This window comes from Athene noctua, chromosome 1 (assembly GCF_965140245.1).
Source record: "Athene noctua chromosome 1, bAthNoc1.hap1.1, whole genome shotgun sequence".
In the NCBI taxonomy this organism is placed as follows: Eukaryota; Metazoa; Chordata; class Aves; order Strigiformes; family Strigidae; genus Athene; species Athene noctua.
Window position 1 is genome coordinate 109,287,541 of NC_134037.1, and position 25,793 is coordinate 109,313,333.

At 42.6% G+C, this 25,793-nt stretch overlaps 1 protein-coding gene across 3 annotated transcripts; it reads left to right on the top strand.

Annotated features, from left to right (window-relative positions):
* The first annotated feature begins 903 nt into the window (after positions 1-903).
* EPHX1 (epoxide hydrolase 1) lies at positions 904-24,798 on the top strand. Of its 3 annotated transcripts, XM_074897308.1 has the most exons (10): positions 1,365-1,438; positions 1,832-1,967; positions 11,972-12,156; positions 14,018-14,198; positions 16,403-16,630; positions 17,665-17,794; positions 18,293-18,507; positions 20,942-21,050; positions 22,034-22,159; positions 23,735-24,798. In XM_074897308.1, exons 3-10 carry the CDS (start codon positions 11,977-11,979, stop codon positions 23,967-23,969), a joined length of 1,404 nt encoding a protein of 467 aa, XP_074753409.1. In that variant the 5' UTR covers positions 1,365-1,438; positions 1,832-1,967; positions 11,972-11,976; the 3' UTR covers positions 23,970-24,798. The 3 variants fall into 3 exon arrangements, with proteins under 3 accessions (XP_074753412.1, XP_074753411.1, XP_074753409.1); XM_074897311.1 differs by lacking the exons at positions 1,365-1,438; positions 1,832-1,967 and adding an exon at positions 904-920; XM_074897310.1 differs by lacking the exon at positions 1,832-1,967 and having other exon boundaries at positions 1,332-1,438.
* Positions 24,799-25,793: the final 995 nt, after the last annotated feature.

Genomic DNA, 25,793 nt, shown 5'->3' on the forward strand with positions numbered 1-25,793 from the left:
AAATGCAATTTTTCTTTAACTAAAATAGCCAAACACAGTATCTATTTGGTAGCTGTAATTAAGTGCTATGACAGTGTGAGACATAATACAGCTGCATTTTCATCATCTCATGAAAGTTGTTATGTTTTACTGTGGAATTCAACACAGTCCTATTTGTAGGTTTGTGAAATCCCTGTAGTCCTACAAAAGAAAGATGGGTTGCTGATGCTTCTGGCACCTCAAGAAAATTAGTATGGAGCTGTTGGTGAAGCCAGATGCCCCAGAAGGAACAGAACTCACAGCCAGCGTGTTTGGCACAGAACAATAAAAGAAGACAAGCCTTACTTACAGAGCAGTTTAGGCACATGTTGCTTTAAAACAGATTACTTTTTAAATTTAGTAACTATTGCAGTTCATAGCTAAACAGCACGACAACTGCACCAAGTACACTTTGAGTACAGGAATGCTTGAGCAGACTGGGATATTGGGTAGAAGAGGTTGAAAGATGTGAAAGGAATTGTTATCTGTGATCACGAGTCTGTTTGTTAAGACTTCTCTTCAGCAGTCCAAACAAGAGAATTGAGATGGCGTGGGGGTGACAAGAAAAAGTAACCTGCCAGTGAAGTGCTAGATGAAAACTGAGACTGAATGGGAAAAACTCAGAGAGCCAATAAAGAATTGAAGTTGCTTGTGGTGTTCTTACTGACAGGATTAGTTATTACAGCTTGACCTTCTGAGCCTTGCTCTGATCTCTCTGACCAGGTTTTGGAAGACAGGCCTCGCAGAACGCAGGCTGAGGGCAGCAGCACCCCTGCTACATGCGTTCTCCGTGTGTCCCTTCCGTGGGGCACCCAGCTGTGCTGCACAGGACGGTCCGGGGGGGTGGAGCAGCCTGAAGGTCTTTCTCGCGAGTCGGTCCAGCTGCGGGGCAGCGAGTGGTGGTGAGATGAGCCGAGCAGCCGTTCGTGTCGCTCACAGGTGGTGCCGCTCGGCACTCGGGTGCTGCCCGGCCGTGCCCCAACTCTGGCCCGCCCGCAGTGCATCAGTGTTTGCCGGGCTGGAGCCGGCAGCGCCCCGCGGTACCCGTGCTCCGGCGCCCGGCGGAGTCCCACCGCCCCGCTTTCGTCCCGGAGCGCTGCGGGCAGGGAGCCGCCGGCGCCCTTCGCCTGCAGCCGGGCCCGAGGGCGGTAAAGCCTTCGCGGCCGTCTGCTTGTCCCACGGCGGCCGCTCCGCTGGCGGGAGGGCGGCCGGGGAGGGCCGGTGCCGCCGCTCGGGTCGCGGCCCGGCGCTCCCCGCCCCCGCGGCAGGAACTACAGCTCCCAGCGGGCTGCGGACGGAGGGGCCCGGCCGGCTCCGTGCCCCTCTCCCGGCGTGCCGGTGGGCGGCCCCGCGGGCGGGCGCGGCCAGGCCAGGCCAGGCGCGGCGTGCGCGGGGCCGGTGCCCGCTCCGACGGCGGCAGGTAACAGCGCCGGGCGGGCGGGGGGTGAGGGGAGGCCCCGCCGCCTCGGCGGAAAAGGCGCGAAACCCCTCAGCGGCGCGGCCGTGCCCTACCGCCGCCGCCCCGCGAGACAACCGCAGCCTTCCGGGCGGGGAGGGAGGCAGGGAGGGCAGGGCAGACCCTCGCCTCGCCGGGCGAGGTACCGGGCGGCGGCGACCAAAGCTGAGGAAGGCGGCGCCGCGGGCGGGGACTGAGGAGTGTGTGCGAAGTTGCCTGCCTTGGGGGGGGGTGTGTGTGTGTGTGAAACAGTGTCTCTGCCCTCGCGGCCGCGGCGGTGCGGCCCGCAGGGGAAGGGGAGCGAGGCGAGAGCGCCGGCCTGAACTTGCCGTCCAGTAAATGAAACTACTTTCACAGGTTATTGCGTGTGCGGCGGCAGCCTGCGGACGTTGAACGCCGAGAAGCGAGGGAGCAGGGACCGTTGAAAGTGGGCTCTGCGCCTACGTGCCTTAAATACCATTGTTTTAAAGAGCGTGTGCCCCTCTGCCAGCTGGTAGTATCAAAATATTATTAACAATGGGTATTATTAAAGTCTGAATTAACAACAGTGACCCGGGTGGGGATTTTTGGGTTGACTTTGGGAACAGGAAGGCTCTAATTGGCTTTTTTGGGGGAGAGCAGATGTGACATTCCCTGACAGCTTGCTGGAGCCAGGGTTGTTTGTCCGATTTAAGGTTCCTGATAAGCTGGCCTTGCTGCCGACAATACTTATGGAAACAACTATTTTATTTAGCATTCGTTGGGAATCTGGCCAGGTTTCCGGGTTTAGAGTAAGTGGCTTTAACTGTTGGTGTATAAATGGTTTAGTCTGGTTTTGATTTTGGTTTTTGTTTTGTTTGTTTGTTTTTACTCATCTCTAAATGGGGATATGAAATTGAACTTTTTTGGTTTTTAATGGGTCATTTGCCAAACCTGAAAATTGTTTGCACGATTACTATATACATAGTTCCATTTGCTGAACAAGCATTTTAGGGATGAGAAGAAAACCTTTTAAGTTTAATGACCGTATTTTGTTGCATAACTGAGCAATCTGCAAAGATTAAGCAAATGACACACTCTGCTCCTCAAGTTTGGCTCAGTTTGTCAGAATTAAGTTGAGATGTTGACTTTACCCTGCAGTTAAAACCTGTCATAATCAAGTACATAATTTTCCAATTCTGTTGAATTAGGCTGCTTTCTCTTCCCTTATTTTCATAGCATAGCTTTATCTAAAACAAGAGAACTTGCCTACTTATTGTAGGTGAACCTGCAAGATAAGATCAGTCTTAGAATCCACTGGCTCAAATTTACTTACACAGCCACGAATGTGGGGTTAATATTTTGATTGGCACTGTTCTTTTGAGATACCGTGCTTCTCCTCTGAAACGGATATTACTCCTGTCTGAAGTAAGCTAAAATTGAGACTTGAGTGCGCAAATTGCTAATGCTTACTGAAAATCGATGGAAGATAGGCACCAAAAGCAATTAGGCAGCTTTGAAAATCAATCCACGGTTGGAGTTGTCCAAGGACAAGGATTAGATCTTTGTCAGAGCTGAAGTCTTTGTGGGGAAGGTCCTGGCACAGTGTCAAGTTCATGACTCTTTGTTCTACATCTTTTCCAGTCTGAATTAATATATAAAAACTTGTGTAGGGTTTGCTTAAACCCTGCTTGTTTGTTACTTCTTCCGAATTTTGTTGTTTCTTTCATAGGGGCAATCATGGTGTTGAAGTAAATAATTTGAAATAGAGCACAGTCGGTACTAACCAGTGCAGCCAGAATCCACGTGCAGTTTGTCTGTACAAATTGCCCGGAATAGGTTTTGGATTACTAGGTGGTTTATAGGGCCTTTTTTCACCCCCTGTTGATCTACTACATTTTTTGTATTTTGGTCATTCCATAGGGTAATACCATGTTGTCAGCTTGTTTGTTTATCTAGGGCTTCGGCAAAGCTTTCAGACTTACCTAGTATTTGTAGACATAGAACTGCAATGTTTTAGTATGGTAAGCACTGTGAAACAAGTTCAGGCTTCTTAATAGAATATACATGGCCAATTTGTTCTAAGTAATTATAACGGGTAAATAAAAAGGTTTGGGGTGATAGTTTCGGAATGGTAATACACCCAGAAATTCTTGTTTCTTCAGTAATAGTTTGTCAAGTAATTTGTCAGTGGAGAAGTAGCAAAGCGGGGATGGGGGTGGTAGGTGGTAGCTTATAGCTCTAGGCAAAATGAATTGATTATCTTGCATATTCCTATGCACATTTCTTGTGTTATAGTTGGAGTAGTCAAATTTTGTGGCCAGACGAGCAGAGGTAAAGCCTTACCTTTGTGGTAGAGTGTGCACTGCTTTGTTGAGCCTTCAAGAGTATTTTCTTCATGCAGTGCACAATCCCAGAACCAGGGCAGTCTTCTTTAATGTGTGAGTTCCAAATGTGGCAAAGAGATCTCTAATTACTGTGTAAGTCCCTGAAGAAAAGTCTCTTGGAAAGTAGAGCGTCTTGCTTCTCTCTGAAGAGCTTTGGTCTGCTTGTAATTAATGCTGAAAATACTTTTTTCTGTTCTGAATACTACTGCTAAAAAAGTCCTAGATTCTTCCTCTCAACATATTATTTTTTAATTCAAAGAATCATTATGTGTGTAAATAGGTATTTACATAAATAGGTGTTTATATATAAAGTAAAGCACAAAAATCTACTTCTAAAATGGCATTTGCTTTAATATCTTGGTCATGCCAGCCATAGCAGGATGGCTAACACAATGATTTGAATATACCTTGGGTTTTATGGTTTGGGGTTTTTTAACTGGCATTATTAGCTCTTATATATATTTAAACATATTGTTGTTGATTAAATTCTTTCTGATTGGCAGGGCTGGGAATATTTTTGTGGGAATCGTGGTAGCCTTGTTTTTTTCAGTAGTGTATGATGCTGTCTTCTAATGCATTTGCCAGAATGAGGACATTATCTGTGATCATGTTTATGGAGGGATCCTACTGGGGTAAAGAACAGGAGCTGTTTTCTAGGTTTCTTCTCTGAAAAGTGAGCTATTCTCCGACATTCCTCCAACTTTTTTTTGAAACATCTCTGCTGGAGATGATTAGGCGTAATCCACAAGACAAGGAAAGGCTCAGCAAACTTTCTGGTTTTTTGTTTTTTCTCTACTTCAAGGAATTCTTCTTTTTGCTTCACCCAGCAGTCAGGTTTTTTTGTTTTTTCTTCATTTGAACTCTGCAGTGAAGACCTGTAACTATTGCTCTATCAGTTTGTTCTGCGTGCCCTGTCTGCCCAATGCATCTGTATCCCGGGTGTGCTTTGCTGTCTGATAGATGAGTCTTTCTCTCAAGTTAAATGGCTATGTATTACCGATCAAAAATAAAGCTCTGTTGGAGGACCTAGCCCTCTTGGCTGCTTCATCATGAGTCTTAATTGCTCCAATCTGGTGGGTACAGGTAGTGCACTTTTCTAGATGAAGCCTTATATTCAAAGAGAACTTAAATATTTAGTTGTTATTAAGAGAGATATGAAGTAGCAAGAATTGTTCTTGTTACATGTTTACTCTGGCACATCCTTTTGGTGTTGCAGTTATTTGACAGAAAATGACGACTACCATCTGTTCCCCTCCTCTCTCATCATTCAAAGTTCCTTTTTTCTTTGAGAATGAAGTCTTCATAGAGAGATAACAAGTTTCTATCTCTTCTTGTTTCCATAGTCACAATTTATAAAAAAAATATTATTTTTTTTCTTTTTACACTCTCATACATGTTTTCACTCATGCTGCCCTTACTACTTGGAGTCATGATCCTAATTTAAAATTACAGTGTGCACCTCATCTTACTGTCTTGCAGATTGGTGGAAATTTCCTCTGGCAGTCTTTGTATTCATCATTTCCATCTCCACACCTTATTTTAACTGAAAGATTGTCATGTACTTTGTTCTTACATACTTCAGAGTGCAAGATTTCAAACTGCACTATTTCCCCGCCCTCCCTCACCCCCCAGGCAACAAGACACGTCAATTCTGCATATGTTAATAATTAAAGGTTTTAGTAACACAGTTTTCTAACAGTGCTAATACAAAAAACCTGTAAAGCTTCTAGTTAAAGAACATCTTTCCCTCTCTGATTTCATGGAAGACTCTTAAGAGAATTAGACTAATAGAAGATGCCACAGTAAATAGAAGGACACAGGCTGTGCCACACCATGAAGCAGTACGAGATGAACCCGAGTGTTACCTAGAGATCAGAGTGGGCACAACATTGGCCGCAGTACCATCATTGGTGGAGGAAGGCAACCTTTTACTCTTTAGGGATGGAGGACATAGTAAAGCTGAAGATGGTGCCCAAATTTCCTTTAAGGCCTGATGAACAATTACCTCGATCTCATTTCCTTATCTGTAATATTGAACTATTTGGGTTCATCTGCACTTTTTCTGCTCCTCTCTGTAAAGTGCAGATACTGGCATAGGATGAGGAGGTTAACCTCGTTATTGCTAAGAAACTCTGGTGGAAGGCAAAACAGAGTAATGTGCTATTCATAATTTCTTTTCAGACATTAGAGATTAAATGTGAAGTAAAGCTCGGGATGTTCTTTGGAGTCTTATTCAACTGTGTCATTTAGTTGGCTGGACAGTGGCTATGAACTGTTTTAAGAACTTTTACTGGCATGATATCCTTCCCTTTTTTAAGTGTAACATGTGATTTGAGAGCGCTCTGTCTAGGAGACCCAGCTTTCAGCTGTGTGCACCCCAAGTTGTATGCCAGGCTTCTGTTGCTTCTCTGCATTCGTGCAAAAAAAAATAAATCTGTTGTTGGAATTTGAGGATTTTTTTTAGACTTGCTGAAGGAAGTGGGTTTGTTCAAGCATAATAAAAGCAAAATAAGGAAAATGGAGATAAATAAGACATGTTTTTAAGCAGCACATAAGAACTGTGTTGGGCATGGATTTGAAAGAGCAAGTAGTGTTGCTTAAATATGTGTTCTAAATTGAGGATTTTCCTCTCTAAAATGTGGCATGCAGTATTTTAAATTATGATTGCAAGATGGGCTTTGACTGGCCAGCGGGTGCATAAATGTGCTTCCTCCAGGTGAGGCAAAGTGGGTAACAACTTAGTCCCGTATCACTTTTATGCTTAGCTAGGCTTGGGTCTTGGTGCCTGCCAGATTTCAGTGTAGTACTGAAGAGATAATACCGCTTGACTGTCATGGTATTGTAGGAAAAACTAGGTGGGAATATGTTGTGTAAAGTACTCAGCCTCTCCCCTGGAATGAGGTGCCCCAGGGACTGCCTCCCCTAAGTGCCAGTTCTGGGTGATGCATACGGTTACCCCCAGAGCTTTAAACTGTCTCTGTTACTGTTGTCCGAGGGGCAAAGCAGAGGCACCGCTGCAAGGGAGCAGTGCCTCGCTGCCACAGGCGTGGGATGTTCCTCAGGGCTGATGGAAGTGTACCCCAGCCCTGTCCTGGGGGCAGTGTGCCCCACTCCTGGGAGAGGCCTGGCCATCCCCCTGGGAGAGAGAGGGTAGTTTCTCCTTCTTTGAGGAGGTGGCCCCTTTCCTTGCTTGTAGTCTTTTAATTAGGTTCCTGCTGTACCAGCTAATTCCTGATTGCGAACAGTCTAGAAAAAGATTGTGGAACAGAATGATATCATCTCTTCCTGCTGTTTTGGAGATAGCATTGTATGCCACCTCCCATGGCAATAAAAAATCTAAATGCTAAATTTCTTATCGAGACAAGCCAGAAACTCTGTTGGATTTGTATTTCCTGTCTTTGATTTGATTCCCTGCGTAGGACGCTTTATTTCATCCGATGCCTACCTCTCCTCCTTTCCTACAATGTTAATGTATCATTTTCTGCTCACCTGGGAGATGTTATCGGTTGTATGCAAAACAATTCCTGCGTTGCTAAGCTATTTTGAAGGTTGTCATAATGCTCCATAAACTACAGACATATGAAGCTTTTCTTACACAAATGTCTTCACTTCATGGTTTTCTGTCTGTTTCTGGTGTTGCATAATGACAAAAATGTGATGCTTGGAGATGGTGGGACAGGGACTGAGGGTGAAGCTTCTGGGACTGTGCCATGTCTTAGTCCCTTTTAGGCTGTCATTGCTAGGGGACCCTGTTACAGGTGCCATGAGTTTTTGAAGTCCTTCAGAGGGTTGTTTTTCCTTCAGATCTGTTGGGAAGAGTAACCTGCAATTGCCGCTCTTCAGGCGAACTGATCTGTAAACAAAGACGCTGCGGCAGAGGGGTGCCTTTTCAGTAAAACCTAATGGGGGAGTTTATGTAACAGAACAAAAATAAATGGAAACATCACTTCTAAATTGAGCTGTTACTTCTCCTGCAGAGTAATTATTAATCAATAAACCTTGTATCTGACAGCATCAGAGTGTGCTAAATGCTCCGAGCTACCTTGCAGTCGGCTGGTAAACCAACCTTGGAGAGTAAATGTTTTTAACTGTAAACCATGATCACCTCTGGCATGTGTCTGAAAGCAGCACGGTCTCTTGGAGCTTTTGCCTCACCCATGCGCCAGCTGGTTTGCACGGATACGGTTTAATGGCACCACTCAGAGTTGTGGGTATTGTGCATCTTTCAAGCCATAGTAGCTGGGTTGAGTAGCGTTTGGGCCAAAATGGGTTTCCAGATGTTAGGTTGAATGTCCTTGCAGTTGTTTATTTCTCCAGTAACATGTTTCAGATGGATTCTAATGCTGCAAGACAAAGGTGAATGATTGCTAGTAGAACATGATGGGGATTTTGCCATTAAGCTATTTCATAGGTGACCTCTCTAAAAAGTAAATAGGGGCATAAAAAGTTCTCCGGGGCATCTATTATTGGATACTGATGAAGACAGGGCATGAGACAGGACATAGCTTTGATGTAAATAATAACTGCCCTGTTCCTGTGGAGCTATTTGCTCTGCTGGTACTGTACAAACAGAGGACAGTGCAAATCCAAATGCAAAAAATGCTGAAAAACAAGAGTGTTTTCAACAGGGAGCAGTAAGATACTGTAAGAAAGTTTTGGGGTTTTCTTGCAAACAACATATTGCTCAAGATGCACTTGGCCTTCTTCAAGAAGAACGGGTTTTTTGGGCTATTTACTGGATCCGTCACACTTGAACATTTTGCTTTCAAAACTTGTGTTTGAAGTAGCAAACCAAAAACATTCTTCCTTGGACTCTTTAGGATAAAAGTATTGTCTAAGGTATTTAAGTGCTGTCTACAAACAATATCCACCCTGGAGTACAGCAAAATCTTGGAGCCTAAGTACTTGACCATGGAATAAATGGAAATATTTCCTTCTGAGGTCTTGCCTTTGGTCACATAAAAAGAGGAAAAAGCCAAAACAAAACATGAACTTACTTTGAAGTAGTCATTGTTAAAGGCAACATGCCAGCATGGTTGCATCAAGAGGCTTCAGAGACTAAAACCATCAGCACTTTGTTGTTTACATCTCTGAAAACTGCAAGTATAGAAAAGTGTTTCTTCTTTCACATTTGTGGTGCTGTGTTGCTGTTATCATGGAACAAGTGTAAGGGGCTAATAACTTCCCTCTCACAACAGCTGAGTAGTTATTAGCAGAGGAAATTCTGGTGCAGATGCATCACGACTGAGGCTGCTTTATGCTGGTCCAATAACACATAGGAGTTTTAGAGAACTAGCTTGAATAGCAAACTTGGGAAATCATTGAGCGCATTTGCTCTAAGTGGTTTCCTCTCAGCACAGGCTGGAGAGGTTGGTAGGAGCATGCTGCGTTTCAGTAACTCATCACTAGCAAAACAATCCCTTTGAGTGTGTTATGAACTGGTGCAAGTTAAAATACTGCTGACGCACTTTGGCCTTTCTCATCCTCCTGTGCACTCAGAAAAAAATGTAGCAGAGCTGGAGCTGTGTGCTGTTGCAATTAGGAATTTTACAGGTACTTTCAAGTGATCTGGAAGCCGTTGAATGTAGAGAGCAACTTGGGATCTCTCTCTGTTAGCAAAAAATAATCTGACCAGTATCAGAGGCGGCTTCTTCCGAGTCAAAGTGACATCTCATGCAGCTTGATTTGTCACTGGCCCCAGTTCTCTGTGGTAGAAGACAGAACTTTTGTGAGACTTGAAATTTATTTTGGTGCTTATTGCTGGATTGGAAACAAGCTCATCCTGAAGTCCGTTTGGAATTAATTGCAAAGTTGGATATATATTCACTTAGCGAGTTCTTTGTATGCACAGTCCAGGGCAAAAAATACATGTGTTTGCACACAATCCCTTCCATGTTTTTTGCTGCAAAAATTCTGTTTTCTCAAGTCTTCTTGAGAGCAGGTGGGGGAAGCAGAAATGTTTTTGTGGATCTGGGTACACCACTGACTTAGGACATACAAGTTTCTTGCTAGAGAATGGGCTGGGATTCTGTTCCTGGGTAAAGCAGTTCAGTGTTAGGTGCTGTGCCTCTGTCACCATATTGGCAGAGGCAATGTTGCTGATACAGCATAAGCCAGGAGAAAGTTCTCTGTTTTTCTAGGTACCCCAGTCATCCTGCCTGAACAGCGGGGCTGGCACTGAGCAGCTCTCTCTTCTCCTGGCATGGCTGTTTGTCATGGGGCTTAGTAAGCATACTGAAATTGGCTAAGAGTTTGAATTTTTCGTGTGTGGTGTTTAAATAGTTATGCTGGTGAACCTTTGTAGTCTAGACCCGGCCTGAGTTGTGTTGTGATTTCAGGGAAGTTGCTGTTCTTTTCTGTGAAGACTTAGCAATAGAAATGCTATTAAATACTGTGGTAGGTATTATGTCTATGTAAAGTGCTTTGAGGTTTCTAAAAGCCCTTCCAGTTCTGCTTTGCAGTAAAATTTAATTGTGCTCTGGAGGCTCCTAGACTGCATTGGTTTATGTGTTGAGGCAAGCTGAAATTGGACAAAGTTTTCAATTCTGGGGTAAGTTATGGTTGAGTACGGTGGAGGTGGGAAAAGATTGTTGTCTTGTGCTCCAGAGAGCACTATAGAGTTAAAACTAGCACGTCCTCAAACAACAGATATTACAGAAGGACCAACGAACTGAATAAACGGATCAAGTTCTTTCAGTGCCTATCATTTCCATTTTTCCAGCCTCTGAGGACTGAGAAATTTCAAGTCACTTTTCAAGGCTGTAGCACTTGCATGTCGAAGCAATATATTTTTGTAGTTTACTGCTCTATCTGCATAGTACCTGTCTTCTGTACAAATGTTTTAGGGAGTGCTCTTTTTGACCATTTTATTCATTTATTGTCAGGGATTAGAAAATTAAATTCTGTGTCCTGTCATATAAAGGCACTTACAAGACAGGTCAGTTTTACTCCTGTTATAATCACGTGAACTCCCATTAACCTGTGTTACAGTTCCTGTTTTGATCCAGGAATACCTTTGAACAATTTCAGAGCATCAAATTACTCTGCAGCAGCAAAACCAACAAAACCTTCCTGCTCTGGAGAGAATGAAGATTGTTCTGTGTCATAAACAATGCTTGCCCTACAGAAGTTTTGGAATACTTCATGTTTTATCAATTCCCCAGCAAATGAATGTTTGAAACACAACATTCTTTAAAACTATGCATTAAAATGACATTACTGCTCCCCAAACCACCTTACAAACATTTCTCATACTTAAAGGGATGCTTGAAAACATCGATTAGTTAGTCAGACTGTAATATTTTTTCTACTTTCAGCATGAAGCAGTTCAAATGGATTTTGTTGTTGTTAAGGTGTTCTGTTCGACTAAAACACAACAGCCCTGCGGTCGAGTTATGCAGATATGCTGTGAAATCGGGTTGTTCTTCACTTTGACAGAATTTTGTCTTTTGGGGAAGGTTGTGTTAGAGCCAGGAGAACATGCATGTGGTCTTTTGTTTTCTCTTTAAACCAGTTGAGAGGGAGAAAGAAAATGAAGGTCCTTCTACCCTTTGCACTGCTGTTCAAGGGTTAGGTAAATATATCCCTGCTCCACTTGCCCACGCTGATTGGGAGGTACAAGGTGGTTGCCCTCACGCTCTTTTTATTCTCTATATGTGTCTTGGTTTTTTTTTTTTTTTCCTTCTAAATCTGTAACAATGGATATGTGAGCCTTACTGAAGAGATGCTGTGCTTCCGAATTTGTGGCAAATCTAGAGCTTCAGAGAAAGAGAAATCATTAAACCTGAATTATATCCACAGTCATCTCCCTTACTGTTGAAGTTTAGCAGCAGTCAGCAGCCACTGAGGAAGCCAACATGGCGTGTTTAATCAGTGGACTATTTAATTAATTACCAAGCCATATGATCTTGACTTGCTTTGAGTTCTGTTTTTACTAAATGTCTTTTAAGTTCCTCCCCATTTAAGTTGTGTAGGTTAAAGCATCGTATTTCTGAAATTTTATAGAAGTGTTGATGTCTTGTGAATGACAGAACATCATGTAGTTTGAATCCTATCTTTAAGAGCGAGTAAACCACTATACTCTTTACAAAGTAAGTTGCATGTCTCGGAACTATCTGATTGGGCTTGCCAGAATTCTGTTCTTCCTTTGCAGGCATTATGCTGCTCGAAGTATTCCTGGTTCTGGGGACAGTCATCATCTACTTCTTACTTTCCAAGAAGAAAGAAGAGACATTACCCTTCAAAGAGGGATGGTGGGGCAGGGGACAAAAGCCTGACACTGAAGAAGATACAACTATTCGGCCATTTAAGGTGGAAACTACAGAAGAAGAGCTGAGTGTAAGCAAATCTCTATACTGGGGGGAGAGAAGAAAGAAATGGCTAAATAAATGCAGAACTTGTTTGGAAGTAATTTTAAAATTGAACCAATAGTTACGTTTATGAGAATGAGCAATGATGTCCAGGACTTGGGGAGGGGTTTTTTCAGTACTTCAGAAGATAGGTATGCATAGGCAGATTTCACAGCATGCTATACAATTTTGTTCTCAGCTGGCTGTTGCAAGATTGCTAGTATATAAATCTACTCTGTAAAGCCTAATAAACATAAAAATCATATTACAGATTACTCAGCTATGTGTTCCCATTTGTGCACCTTCCTCAGTTTGATTGTGTAGACCAGAATAAGAATGATGTCTTTTTTTTTCTTTTTTTTCTTTCAAGAGCAATTATGAATATCTAAGTCTCTTGACTGCTTTATGTTTGCAGCTGTGTTGGATGCTGATTCTTCTGTAATTAATGATCTACTTTGGTCAACACTAATACCACAGTGGTAATTACAGTAAACACATACGTTGCAGAATTTGTTAGATAGCAAGAGTTTGCTTGTGTGTGTGTTTAAGTCCAGGATTGCACAGTTTCATATATCTGTGTGGAGTTAGCGGTTCAAACAGTACTCATGGGCTTGCTCATACTGTTCATTTATAATGGATTCCTATTTTCTCAGCAAGGCCTGGGTTTTTTAACACTTTGTTTGCCCTCTTTAGTAATATCAATGGACATTGATCTCCAATATGTTTTCCCCTTACACTGCAGACACAAAGCTAGATAATTCTAATTTCTAATTTACAGATGTTTTTGAAACACACAATTTGGTATTATGACAGCTATTGCAACATAATCCATCGGTAGAAAACTCTGTTTCTAAATATATTCTTCTGTAAACTAGGAGTTAAAGTTATATTACATATATTACTAAAACATTTTTTAAAAGGTGTTGAACATGGACAAAAACCATGTATGTAAAGACATGTTAAAAACATCTTTTAAAAATCCACGCTTCTGTACACGTTAGATATCAAAACAGTGAGGATACTGACATCTTGCCTAGACTGAGACTGCCTGTTCAGTGTGAGGCGTGAGCCACTGCGTACACCTAACTCATCTTAGTCAGTGAGAGCTATCTCTGTCTTAGAAAATGCTGTCCAGGTTTAAACCCCACAGAGACTTGAGCAGGCTTAGATTTCCAGACCTGTCTTCTACCCTCAACTATTCTGTGGTGGTGTTCGCAGTAGGAAGGGCATCTTGGCTGTCCCCTGCTGCGTGATTTTGGACTGATTTTGCAGTATCTTCAGCATTCCCTGTAACCTTGAAGTGCAGTGGGAAGGTCACTTCCATAGTTACTCTAGGTTGGGAAGCTTTAATTCCAGTGCAGTTTCACCAATTTTGTGGCCATGTGAAATTCCTCCGTGTTTCCCACCGTAGACACGGAGCCTCTTTGTTTGGGAAGGAGAGCAAAAGGTTTGGGCCAAATCCACGCATTGATTTGTGAGGCTGGGCTTGCCAGTAACCTGGGGAACAAAGCACCACGGAAAGACAACAAGACTTAAACTGTGAAGCCACAGTACTGTCAGAAGAGTGTATAGTCCTCTGTGGTTATCAGCCTGGCAAACAGGTTAGCCAGCCCTGCAAAACAAAGACAGAGTGTTAAGAACAGCTGTGAATGGAAGAGGAAGGAGGCCATCTGGAGGAGAAAAAGCATTGGAACAGCTGATGGAGCGTCAGCAAAATGCACAGGTGTCATTAGAGATGTTTTTTTCATTGTTATCATTTCACTTGGGGAAAAACTAGAAACCATGCACAGTGGAGCACAAGATGGCAGACACAAGTGCTTGTAATGTCTCTTCTTTCTCTTTCCCTATAGGACTTATTTAGAAGACTTGACCAGGCTCGATTCACTGAGCCCCTGGAGAACAGTTGCTTCCACTATGGGACTAACTCGGTGTATCTCAGGAAGGTTGTCTCCTACTGGAAAAACCAGTTCAATTGGAAGAAACAAGTTGAAGTCCTCAACAAGTACCCGCAATTCAAAACTAAGATTCAAGGTGCATGGCTTTTTCCCTTAAAAAACAAGCAAACAGCAATACATAATTTTGTCTAAAGGGATCTCAGCAGTAAGAATGCCGTGGTTGTGTTGCATGGGCCGTGCTGCCGTGGCGTGGACCACTGGCACTGCTGCTGAAGCAGCAAGAAACCCCTTCATTGTAACTGAAGCCTTTAGGACATGGAATGACAAATGGAATTCCCTTGTGCGTGGATGGGCTGTCAGCTGGTGTTAACAGGAGCCAAGCACGGGCATTTGGGAACAGAACTGGATCCTAAGATGTACACGTGTTTCCTGACTTGCATGCAGTCACGCAGAAATACCCACAGATGCTGCCTCTTGCTCCACGTAGTTCCCCAGCTGCCACTGTCAGGGTGATGCCACCAGCCTGGCAGCCCTCCTTGGCTGGGTGTGCTGGCTGCTCACGTTGTCCCTGCGTGGCAGGGCAGATGCACTCTGCTGCACCATTTCAAGCATTCACAGCCCCAGAAATGTAGAATGCCTTTCCCTTGGGGTTGATCTGCTGCCAGGTGTGAGTGAATGTTTGTCTTTTCATTGAAAGTACAGACACCTTGTGAAAGAGGCCATTCAGCTAAGGTCTGCTGGTGCTGGAGCTTGGTCAAACCGGATGTTTTAAATGCTTAAATTAGGGTTGTGCTTGGGTCATTCAGGGGTACAGTTGTAGATTTAGAGCACAGCAGGCAATTACCTCACATGATGGCAAAATTCAAGCTTGAGATTATGCTATTATGTTTTTACTTGCACCCATAATTGTACATTACTTCAAATGGGGCAGTTCATAATATTTTAAATGGATTTGGGACATTAAACAGTTGTTACATAGTGGTTAGCACATAAAGATTTTATTTGAAAACCAACATGGCTAGTGCTGAAAAAGATAAAAGCAAAATGTCTTCCCTTAAAAAAGAAAAAAATAGTATCATGAGACAAGAAAGGGAAAAGAAGCTAAGGACAATGCACTATGTATAGCAATAGGAAGAGAAATTTCAGCGTTAGGAATGATTACAGAGATGAGACATGAAAAGACAAGATCAAACATGCCATATATCAGATTCCTAGCTTCTGTCATCACTTCAAAGCTATTCAGAGACTACAGAAATCCACAGAATTGTCAAGGATGGGGAAATCACAGTCAGTGAAAGAGGGTGGGATTGCTGGTGAGCTGGAGTTGATGTGAGTAAAATGTGCTTAAATACATCAAGAAGTGAGGCATTCAGGCTCTACTAGGAGCAAATTATTGTTTCCTGGAAAGCAAAGCCCTGAATAGATTTGAGGCAAAGCAGTTCACCTGGAGTGACTAGTGCAACACTGTGTGAAGCCTACTGCTTACATATTGTAGGGATCACAAAGGAAATAGACTGCAATTTTTACCCTTTTACTTAACAGTGAGGAGACTGGTCCTAGAATGTAGTTGCTTGTTTTGGATTTCTCACTTAAAGAGATACTGAAAGCTTTGGACAAAAGGCAAAAAAGATCTGCAAAACTGAACACTAACTCTTTTAGGAAGGCATTTTTTCAAATCTTTGATTCAGCATGATTGGTTTATCAGCAGTTAAGATTTCTGCCTTGATTACAGGAGGCCTCCATAGACACAGAATACATACTGAAGGCTTTTAAAATTCCTTTTGCTGTAACGTTAGGATTAATGGCTGGAGACAGAAGCCTAAATGGAAAGTAAGGCATGCACGAGACAAGGAGAGTGAGTAACGCCCCCAAACAAACAGCTGCTAGTTATGATGGATTCCCTGTTTCTTGATGCCTTCAAGTTGCAATTGTATGACTTTCAGGAAGAAAAATCTGTGGTTGGCTGAAGCCTATCTGGTGCCATATAGGGACATTTGGGTAAAATTTAAGGGCACTTGGGCTAAATGATGTAATTGTCTCTTCTGCCTTTAAGCTGTGTGAGTCACCGTGTTACCGTTAGTAGATTGCTTCACTTCTGTGTCTTAATTTGCCAATTTATTTTAAAACAGAAATATGCCGACCTCATTTGGCTGCTGTAATGCTGAATTGCCCATTATAAAGTACTTTAAGGTCTTTGGATAAATGGATCCAGAGAAGTGCAGTGTGTTTGCATGCTCACCCAAAAAGGACTTTAGAAAAGATTTTTCATAATCTGTTCCATGACTAGTTTCAGTGTTGTGGTAAATTCGGGCATGTTAATTAATTATTTTATTTTTACAGGCATTGATATCCATTTTGTTCACGTAAAGCCACCTCATTTGCCTGAAGGCCAGTCTGCAAAGCCATTATTGATGGTTCATGGTTGGCCTGGCTCATTTTACGAGTTTTACAAAATTATCCCTCTCCTGACGGATCCTGCAAGCCATGGCCTCAGTGATGAACACGTTTTTGAAGTTATTTGCCCATCTATCCCTGGTTATGGTTTCTCCGAAGCACCCCACAAAAAAGGTATGATGTATGACGAGAAGAAACTGAACACAAGCCTAGTCTCACAGTGAGCTGGCCCCTGTTAGCAGACCAGTAACTCCTGGCTCTTCCTGTTTTCCCAGTGTAGAAACAAAGATCCTGTGTGTCATGTGGGAAGAGGGAGATCTCAGTGTGACTTCAGGTGACACGATTAATTAGTCTCAGGAGCAATGTATAGATAATTTCAAAGGCCTATAAAAAGTTCCAAAGTGACAACTCATTAATTGTAATTGAGTCCGTGAATTGTGGGTCGGTGAGCAGGAAGAGTAAACTTAATTTGTTACTGTTTCTTTTGGATGTTTTGAATCCATATTCAATGGCATTATACAGTAGGTGAGAAGTAACAGCTGGAACAAATCAGTTCATATATCTACATGGTAGACTGCAGCCAAATACCTGCTTGCTCAGCTTGTGCTCTGAATTACACAAACACAAGCTGCAACAAATTGGAGCAAGGTAGTATTTAAAGTAGTGATACTGAGTTTAGTATTTAATTATGTGTGCAGGTGAACGATGTGGGAAAGATTGGTTTTGCTTTTCTCTGCTTCCCTGGTTATGATTTATGTGGTCAGTGTTCAGCGGAGTGCAGAAGTGCATTACTAGTGGAAAATTAAAGTTTCTGAGTATCATTAAGAGAAGACTGTGCTGACAGTAGACAAAATGGAAACATGTTCCCTGGGCAATGCTCTGTGCTTCTGAGAGGGCTCAGCTGGTGTATGACTACAGTTTAAAGGGTTTCTGGCAACCCCTCGGTGGGGCATGTGGGCAACCAACTGATGGGGTTAGGAGAACACAAGTCTGCAGTGAAGGCTGGACTTTGTCCTCAGGGTTTCTGCTTTCTCTCTAGACTTTGCCTGGGTAATGTGACAAGGGCTTCCATATAGTCTCTCAGGCAAGGAAAAATGAACTTGTAGCTTTTTAGGAAATTGAATTTTGCCTTTATTGGGAGAATAAATGCTGCACAGTCAGAAGCATAGCTGGAATTAATGCAAGTGTTCTTTTTTCTTTTAATGCAGACTTTGATTCTGTAAGTGCTGCTTCTATTTTTTACGAATTGATGGTCAGACTAGGATTCAAGGACTTCTACGCACAAGGTGGTGACTGGGGCTGGCTCATCTGCACCAATCTGGCCCAGATTGCTCCCAGGTGAGTTCCCCGTTGGTACAGTGCTGTATGACTGGCATGCAAAGCTGTTTTATTCTTTGAATAGTTATTTCTTGTGCACTTTTGAGAGTTCCTGTCCAAGTCCTTATATGGGCACTGTGTAGTTTCTCTCTTCAGTGCTCAGCATTAAGCAGTGATCCAAAATGACATACCTTTGCACTATATGCCTCTTCTTTCAAACAGTTGTGCAGTAGTTTTGCAATGGCCCCACGGGGGTCTGGAGTGGGATAAGTACTTGTAACAAAAGGAGGATTTATGGCTTAGTGCCCAGGAGTGTGTACTGATTGCTGACAGTTGCCCCTTTGACTTGTCATTTTTGTGTGAAAAGCCACACTACGAAGTACAGCTATGTATCGTGATGTAATTAGCAGGTCAAATTCAAGTATGTCCCCTTTTGTTAATAACATTTAAAATATAACAACTTTGAATCACATTTTATTTTTGTTAATCTGTGGGGGCTTTTTCTGTTTTTATTTTTAGCCATGTGAAAGGTCTCCATTTAAATCTAGCCTCAGTTACGAAGATGGGATTCTTTCACCTGCTCTCCATTCTGCTGGGCCGCTATCTTCCAGGGCTCTTCGGTTTCCAGGACGAAGATGTTAGGCGGATGTTTCCCTTCTTGAAAAAAGGGCTCTACAGGATCTTGCTGGAGTCTGGCTATGCTCACATACAGGCTACAAAGCCTGATACTGTTGGTAAAACAAACAAACAAACAAAACAACCTTTTGAGCTCATAATACTTAGTCTGTTCATTTTACTTGTACTTTCATAGGAAAAAAAATTACTGCTTAAAATATGCAGATGATCAGAGGCTTTTTTCAGGGAAACTGAAGTAGGAAGGTTAAAGGTTTTAAAAGGTGGGCTCCTTTTCTGTATGCAAGCCAGAAAAGGTTACATATGTGTGTGTAGTATTACACTCACTTTTGTGTGCAGAAGCAGTAAATCTGCACATGAAAACTGAGCATGCTCTAAGTGGCTCTGACCTAATTTTCAGTTTTCGTAAATAAAATAGTTTAATACTTTTCCACTTCTGCTATCACTGGGGACTGTAATTCTATGTCAAACGCAGCTATGCTGAGAGCAAAAGATAGTTTCTTCACAGAGAATGGATCACAATCAAATGATGTAAACTACAAGAAGCTGTTAGCTGTCTCAGCTCACAATGTAGCTTATTTGTAGGGATAAGTAATACTTGAAAAGTATAAAATAAAATTTCGTTTTCACTCATTGTTCTGAATCACTTGCAGACTTTCGAGTAAAAAAAAAAAGTGTACCTATGAATGTTCTTTCTAGATGAGGCAGTCACTCAGATTGCTTAACTGCTTTAAGTATCTGAGTATTAAGTGTGTCTGTTTTGAAAACATCTTTGCAACTGAATTGGACGACTGAGTTAAAAATAATGAATATATTTTAGTTTAGTGTGGCAGCAGTTCACTCACGGATTTTATTAAAAACATAGCTGAGGAAACTTTCTTAATGATTTTCCATAAGCTTACCTACAGAAGCAAGGCATATTCTTAATGTGTAGGCAAAATGGTAATTGTATGGATTTTAAATAATTTTGCTTCCTTTGAGCTTTGGTTTCTAAAAATTACTAGTCTCTAATTCCTTTTGTGCTTTAAGAAAAGGTGGGGAAGCTGGTGGCTGAAAGACACCTAGCCATGCTCCTTCTGCTCTGGTTTCCTGGCTGATTCTTGTCCCCGCCAGTAATGCGTGGTCTGTCAGAGCAGACTGTGCAGACTGGAAACCAGTAGCCAGTTCATGTTTTGGGAGCTGGAGCAGGAGCATTCCTGCAGCTCCGAGGACAAAGAAGAGAAGAGTGTGGCAGGTGGCAGGTTCCCACAGGGAGGAAAAACACTCTGAAGAAGGGAGCGTAAGGTAGCTGGAAGAAGCGCAGCCATGGAGGCTACCACAGTCTTCTGGTGGTACAGGGCTATCTTGCAAGCTGTCCAAAGCGAGGTAGTGGTCTCTGGCTCTTGATATATCTGTACTGTGCTTGCTAATACTATACTCAGTTGCTTCAGAGCTGGCTTTTAATCAGACTGGCTTGCGTGGATTTGATTTTACACTTATTCCTTGGGAAACCTGTATGGAGTGTGGGTTAATTTTCAATGGACTGAAACAGGCAGCGCCTGTATTCAAAGTACTGTTAGGATCAGTGTCAGTTTTTCCTATATGTAAACCAACGTACTCTTCTTTGTTCACAGCATGTCTATAAGAATAGACTATTTCTTGTCCAGTTCTGCAGATCTGGGAAGCATGCTCAATATAACTCTTTCAAACATTTGGTATTTCAGTTATCAACGTTAGTTGTTTAATAACTGAAAGTCAATTATCATGTTTAAATAGCAGTTGCTGACGAAATGGTGCTAGCTGTAATGTTAGGCTTCTTTCAGAAAGGTTGGATTGCGTGGCTGGAACTTCAAATATAGATTGCTGTTCCTCAGGAAAAGCTTTTTCTAAGGTTTTGCCGAGCAGCTGGGACAGTTTATGGTCCCTGGATTTCACAGCACTAGGACGTATTAGCAGAGTTTCAGGAGCAGGTGTGTTTCTTCTGTCCAAGCAAAACAAACCATAAAAAAAAAAAAATTAAGCCTTGTTCTCATGAAGACAGTTGGCTATTGTGAATTCAGAGGATGGACCTTTTAGTAGAGCCTTGCTTTTCCTTAATGACTTTCTAATAATCCTTAAAATGTTTTTGCTGCTAGATAATGGTGCAAATTCTCCTGGTCGTGTGTAGGCATGTGGGGTTTGGCCCTGTAATGCTGTTTAATAAGTGACAACTTCCAGATTAATGGAAGCAAACCCTACTTGGCACATAGAGCTTAATCTTATTACTTTACAAGAAAAAAAAAAAAAAGCCAGCAGAAATCCAATACTGTTACATCAGTTCAAAAAAACATACAGTCTGAGCTAATGCGGAGCCTGTTGGTTTGCAGATACTATCAGTTTATGATTCAACAATAAATGGCTCCAACTTGTTCCACTATTTTATTTATTTAAGAACACAGCTGCTGGAACAGCTTTGTAAAGTTATCTACCCTGTATTCTAATGGGCCGCTTCTGTGACAGTCTGAGTTCAGTAGTCGGATACTGCCATTTTAATTACATTTTCCTCCTCCTTTCCAGGCTGTGGTTTGAACGACTCTCCTGTAGGACTGGCCGCATACATCTTGGAGAAGTTTTCTACATGGACTGATCTGGAATTCCGTAATTTAGAGGATGGAGGACTAGGGAGGTAAGTGTTTCCTCTTATGCCATTTTGGATGAGGTGACTAAGCCCAGTCATAGCTAAAGAAGTTTGGCTGAATTGATCGCCTCACAACTGGTAGGGAGCCTGTAGTGACCACAGATGGTACAGTGCTGTACTACAGCATGCAAAGAAGCAAACAGACCATGAAGGCTCATGTACTCCCTTGCCACTTTGATCTTCTGGAAAAGATACACCCTGCAACTTCTGGGTATTGAACTGACTTAGGTGGAAGAATCTCATTTGGGCAGAAAACCAAAAGTTTAACCTACATTAAGATGCTGAGAAACAGAACTCATGATTCTTTTTAATACTAATACCTAACTCTATGAATTTGCTTTAGATTGATCAGAATTTGCTTCATCTACCTACCGCTTGCTAAGGAAGGATCATTCTTAGTGTGCGGCAGAAACCTGAGATGAAGTCGCCTTTGCGAATTGCTGAGGTGCCTGGCAGGAATGGAGCGAAGGGGCATGTTCTGAAAAGCTCCAGTGACAATGGATTTGAATAAATGTTTGCACTGCATACAGCTCATCCGATAGGAAACATGCACTGTTTACAGCACGTGTTGGTGTGATGGCTCTATCGAAGGCTCATGGTAGCATTTCAAATTATGAATAATAAATGGCACAAGCTGTTCTACATCCTTCTTCTGCTCCTGCCCTCCCAGTCTACGGACAGTATCGACAGCTGTGCTGGAGCCTCAGGTGCCTCTTGAGTCTGCCTTCCATCTAGGAGTTAAAATGTCACTTCCTGGTTTGTGTCTGAAAGCCATTAACGTGCTTAATTGGTCACTGACAGATAGAGGGGGGTAGCATACTTCACCTCTCAACTCTTTTTCTTGAACAAGTTAGCAATATTTTCCTGTAACTTTTTTTTTTCTTACAACCAAACCAAAGTCAAGTCCCTGCTAAAGTAATGCAAAACGGTGTTTGGTTCTAACTAAGCAGTCTCTGGGTTTACCTATTCAGGAAGTTCAACCTGGATGATCTGCTCACCAATATCATGATCTACTGGGTGTCAGGCTCCATAGTCTCCTCAATGCGTTTTTACAAGGAAAATTTGCAGAAGGGGATAGGCACACAGAAACATGAAAGGTAAGGGGTGGGTGTTTTTTTCTTTAACTATTTTGCCCTGAACTTAATTTTACGGTTGCAGAGAGGTTGCTTATGTCTTACAGCTGCTGCAAGTTCCTGAATGCTAAGGAAAATCAATGCTCTATCACAGTGTTCCTCTGCAGGACAGGTCTGTTAGTTGATGTACTGTGTTGTGCTTGGAAAACACGGTAATTAGGTAAGAATCCTGAACCATCAGTAGGGAGAACTGACTGGAGGCACTGCTTGAGGACCTCCCATTCACAGTGTATCCAACTAGGGAAAAGCACGTACAAGTACTTCCAGATTTTACTTCAGTTACTAAATTAGCCTGTGACTGAGTCATGCAGCCGGTTTTGTTATAGCTTATTTCGTTTGTAGTTCTAGTACTTTTCCGGACACAGTTTGCCTATTTCTGCAAAAGATTTAAGTCCTACCTTTGGAAGCAACTTCAGTAGACCAACAAACTGCATAATTTCAAAGTCAGTAAGACTGATGTTACTGCTGCACAGACACTTAAGACAGCAGCTTGGCTGCATATACTTGTGTCAGCTTGAGTATCAGTGAAGGCTTAAACCTGCCCTGAGGTATTTGCAACCACAGCTCACTGCTGTGGTATTTATTTAGCTGTGAAACGATGCTCCCAAGAAGCTGACTCAGTTCTCGAAGCTGTTGTGGCTATGCTGTGGGCAGTATCCTGCTCCAGTTCTGCCTACATGAGATGAGCTACATGAGCTTCTGTGTGCCTGGAGGAGAGAGTCTCAAAGTCCTCTGTAAAATGAGGCACCCTGTTTTCAGGTTTCCAGTGGTTACATGCACAACAATTTTTGTATCTACATTTTAAAGTCTGTCACTTCTGACAATGCAGCTTATGTGCACTGGAGTATTTAAACCCAGAAAAAGTTGCTCTGTTTATAACAAGTGTGGATCATTCCACTGTCTAAGATACTTTTCTCCTCATATCCAGTTGCTTCCCACACTTACTAATGTGCAAACTGTTCTGTAGAGTGCATTCATGCCAGTTAAAAGCAAGAGCTACTTTACAGGGTACAGTCTCACGTTCAGAAATGCTTCCTCTGACCTAGTCTAGATTTACTCTTCCTCCCCTCTCCTCCCCCTCTGCAGCAGTTCAAGATAATTCTTTCCCCTGCCTACCCTCCAGTTGTCCTGCCAGGCTCAACATGTTCCAGTTGTAATCTTCACTGTAAATCTCTCTCCAGCCCTTGTCAAATTGTGTGCTTTCCCCTCAATACATGACTCCTGAGCCCTGAATGCAGCATGAGGAAACTTGATACCCACCACGTCCTAGGGCTCTCTTCTCAGTTTCCATCCATGCTTCTAAGTCTCAGGCCCCAGCTCCGTTACAAAATTGCCTTATTATCAATGTGTGCAAAAATTTTGGGGTTTTTTTCCCAGGAATGGGAGTGTTGTCTAGTCTTCAAATTTAGGACCTGGAAGTTGAATTTTAATTGCCTAACGACAGTGTGCCCAAATGTTTAACAACATTGCCATGGGACTTTCCATTTCTTGCAGAGTTAAGTGTTTGAAAGATTAAAATTATTCTCTCTCCTCTCTCAGGCTCACAGTACAAGTACCTACTGGCATTGCCTCCTTCCCTAATGAAGTCATGCACACACCCCAGGCTTGGGCCCAGAAGAAATACACCAACATAGTTTCCTTCCATTTCATGCCTCGAGGTGGCCACTTCGCAGCTTTGGAGGAACCGGAACTTCTTGCTGAAGATATTCTGCAGTTTGTTGGGAAAGTAGAGAAAGAGCAACTTTGGAGAAAGGAAGGCGACCAACTCCCCTAACAAACAGCAGGATAAATGGTTATAGCTTAGCACATGTATAGGCCCTACTGAGTCTCCTGTAGTCTATGTAATTAGATCTTATTCTTGACCAGATGTGAGAGAGGAGAGCAAGACGAATGCAGTGTATCTCAATGAGATACTGCTGCAGGGACATACTGATTTTGGGTTGGGTTTATTTTGTTCAGCTAGGCTAAGAAAGTAGCATGAAGATTACTTGGTTATCTTCTGCCCTGAGCACAAACTTCTAAAATCTGTTCTGTAGTATTCCTGTCTCTTGCTCTGAAATTAAAAAATAGACCTTACCACTAATAATTTAACTAATAACAGTTTGTTAGGAAAGGCTTTTCTTCATGGCAGCCGTAAAACTCAACTTGGTATAGGTGTGAGGTTCCTCACCTAAAATAATGGGGAACAGCCCCGCAAGACCTAACTTGCATGAGTGCGTCAGTTAATCAGCATCGATGATCTACAGTACCTTTAAACTAGCCAGCTTACTGCTGGCTGCCTTTCTCTTCCAGCCTGGGCTGTTAAGCAGCTTCCTGGCTGTGAGGAAGCTCAGCTCCCCTGTGCCAGGCTCCTGGGGCAGCAACACGGGAGGAGCAGCTGAAACACACGGGTGCCTGTAGCTCCAACCAGGAGGAGGGGTTGGGTGAGAGTGATTATAGCCCAAGGTACCTCTGCACCGAATTTGTACTCTTAACTAAAATCAGAGCCCTGGAGGGGCTCAAGACACTGTGGCTTTGCACTGCTCCTGCAGCTTATTGTAAATACCTGCTCCTAAAGAAAAAAAATTTGATTAATTCAAAATTAAAAGAAACTTGCAGTAAAACTTTGGATAATACCTGTGTGTTTCTTGAATTTTTTGATGTGAGATTTTACTCACCCTATCGATTCTGTACTGCAGCCGTTACAAAGGTCAGATTGAAGGCAAACTGCTCAAAGAAAATTGAACTTGAAGGGCTGTATGTTTTTGCCAGCAACGGTCCCTAGTGTGTGCAGTTGAGCTTCAAACACTCTTAAACTGTATCCAGATGACTGATTTCAGTAGGGTTTTGTCCTCCAGTCATTTCCGATATACTTCCCTACCCCTGCAAGCACAGGGAAATATAATCCACCAGTAACAATTGCATGGATTAGTATTATTTCACAATATTAATTGAGATGAAAGCTGTTAAATAAGAGTCACTCCAGCAGAACCCTGCTCCATCCCACAGGGATTTAGACTCAAGAATAGGCTGTAGTTTCTTTCACAGAAGGCAAGTGAACGCTCCTGCTGGGCACATTGGAGTCTTTGTGCTGAAGGCCCCTTGGTACGCCATGACAGAAAATCATTAGGGCGGACGGGTTGGGGATCTGTTTTCTGAGCAGAGATGAGACCTCTCGCTCCCCTTCCTCTGCCTTCTGTGCTTCCACATCTGTGTGCCCACAGAGGAAGGCTGAGGAGCCCTCACAAGATTTGACTGCTGTGCTGCCTTACACTTTCAAGCTGCACTTGAATTCTTGCTTCCAGATTAGTAGTGAGTGCTAATTCTACATTTACTTGTAAATGCTTTCATTTAGTCAAAATTAGCATTCTCATTTGCAAACTCTTGTGTGGTTCAGACCAGTCTGTTTTGAATAGACAGGGAGAAAATCCAGAATCATTTGCTTTGTCTAAAATAGACTCTTCTCAGAGAAGACCATCCCTAAACTTATTTCAGGTGCAGCATATTGGAAAAAGGTTGCTTATTCAAGAGGAGTCAGCTCACCTCTGACAGCAACAGCTGTTTACAGGCACCACTGTGCTCCCTCTTGCACAGGTCTTGATCTCTGGCCATTTGGTTT

What these genes read in the sequence shown, in the direction of transcription:
- EPHX1 (XM_074897311.1), top strand. Translation starts at nt 11,977, where the DNA reads ATGCTGCTCGAAGTATTCCTGGTTCTGGGGACAGTCATCATCTACTTC. An exon ending in CGAAGCACCCCACAAAAAAG is followed by an intron (nt 16,631 to 17,664) that starts GTATGATGTATG and finishes CTTTTAATGCAG; the next exon opens with ACTTTGATTCTGTAAGTGCT. An exon ending in GAGGATGGAGGACTAGGGAG is followed by an intron (nt 21,051 to 22,033) that starts GTAAGTGTTTCC and finishes TTACCTATTCAG; the next exon opens with GAAGTTCAACCTGGATGATC.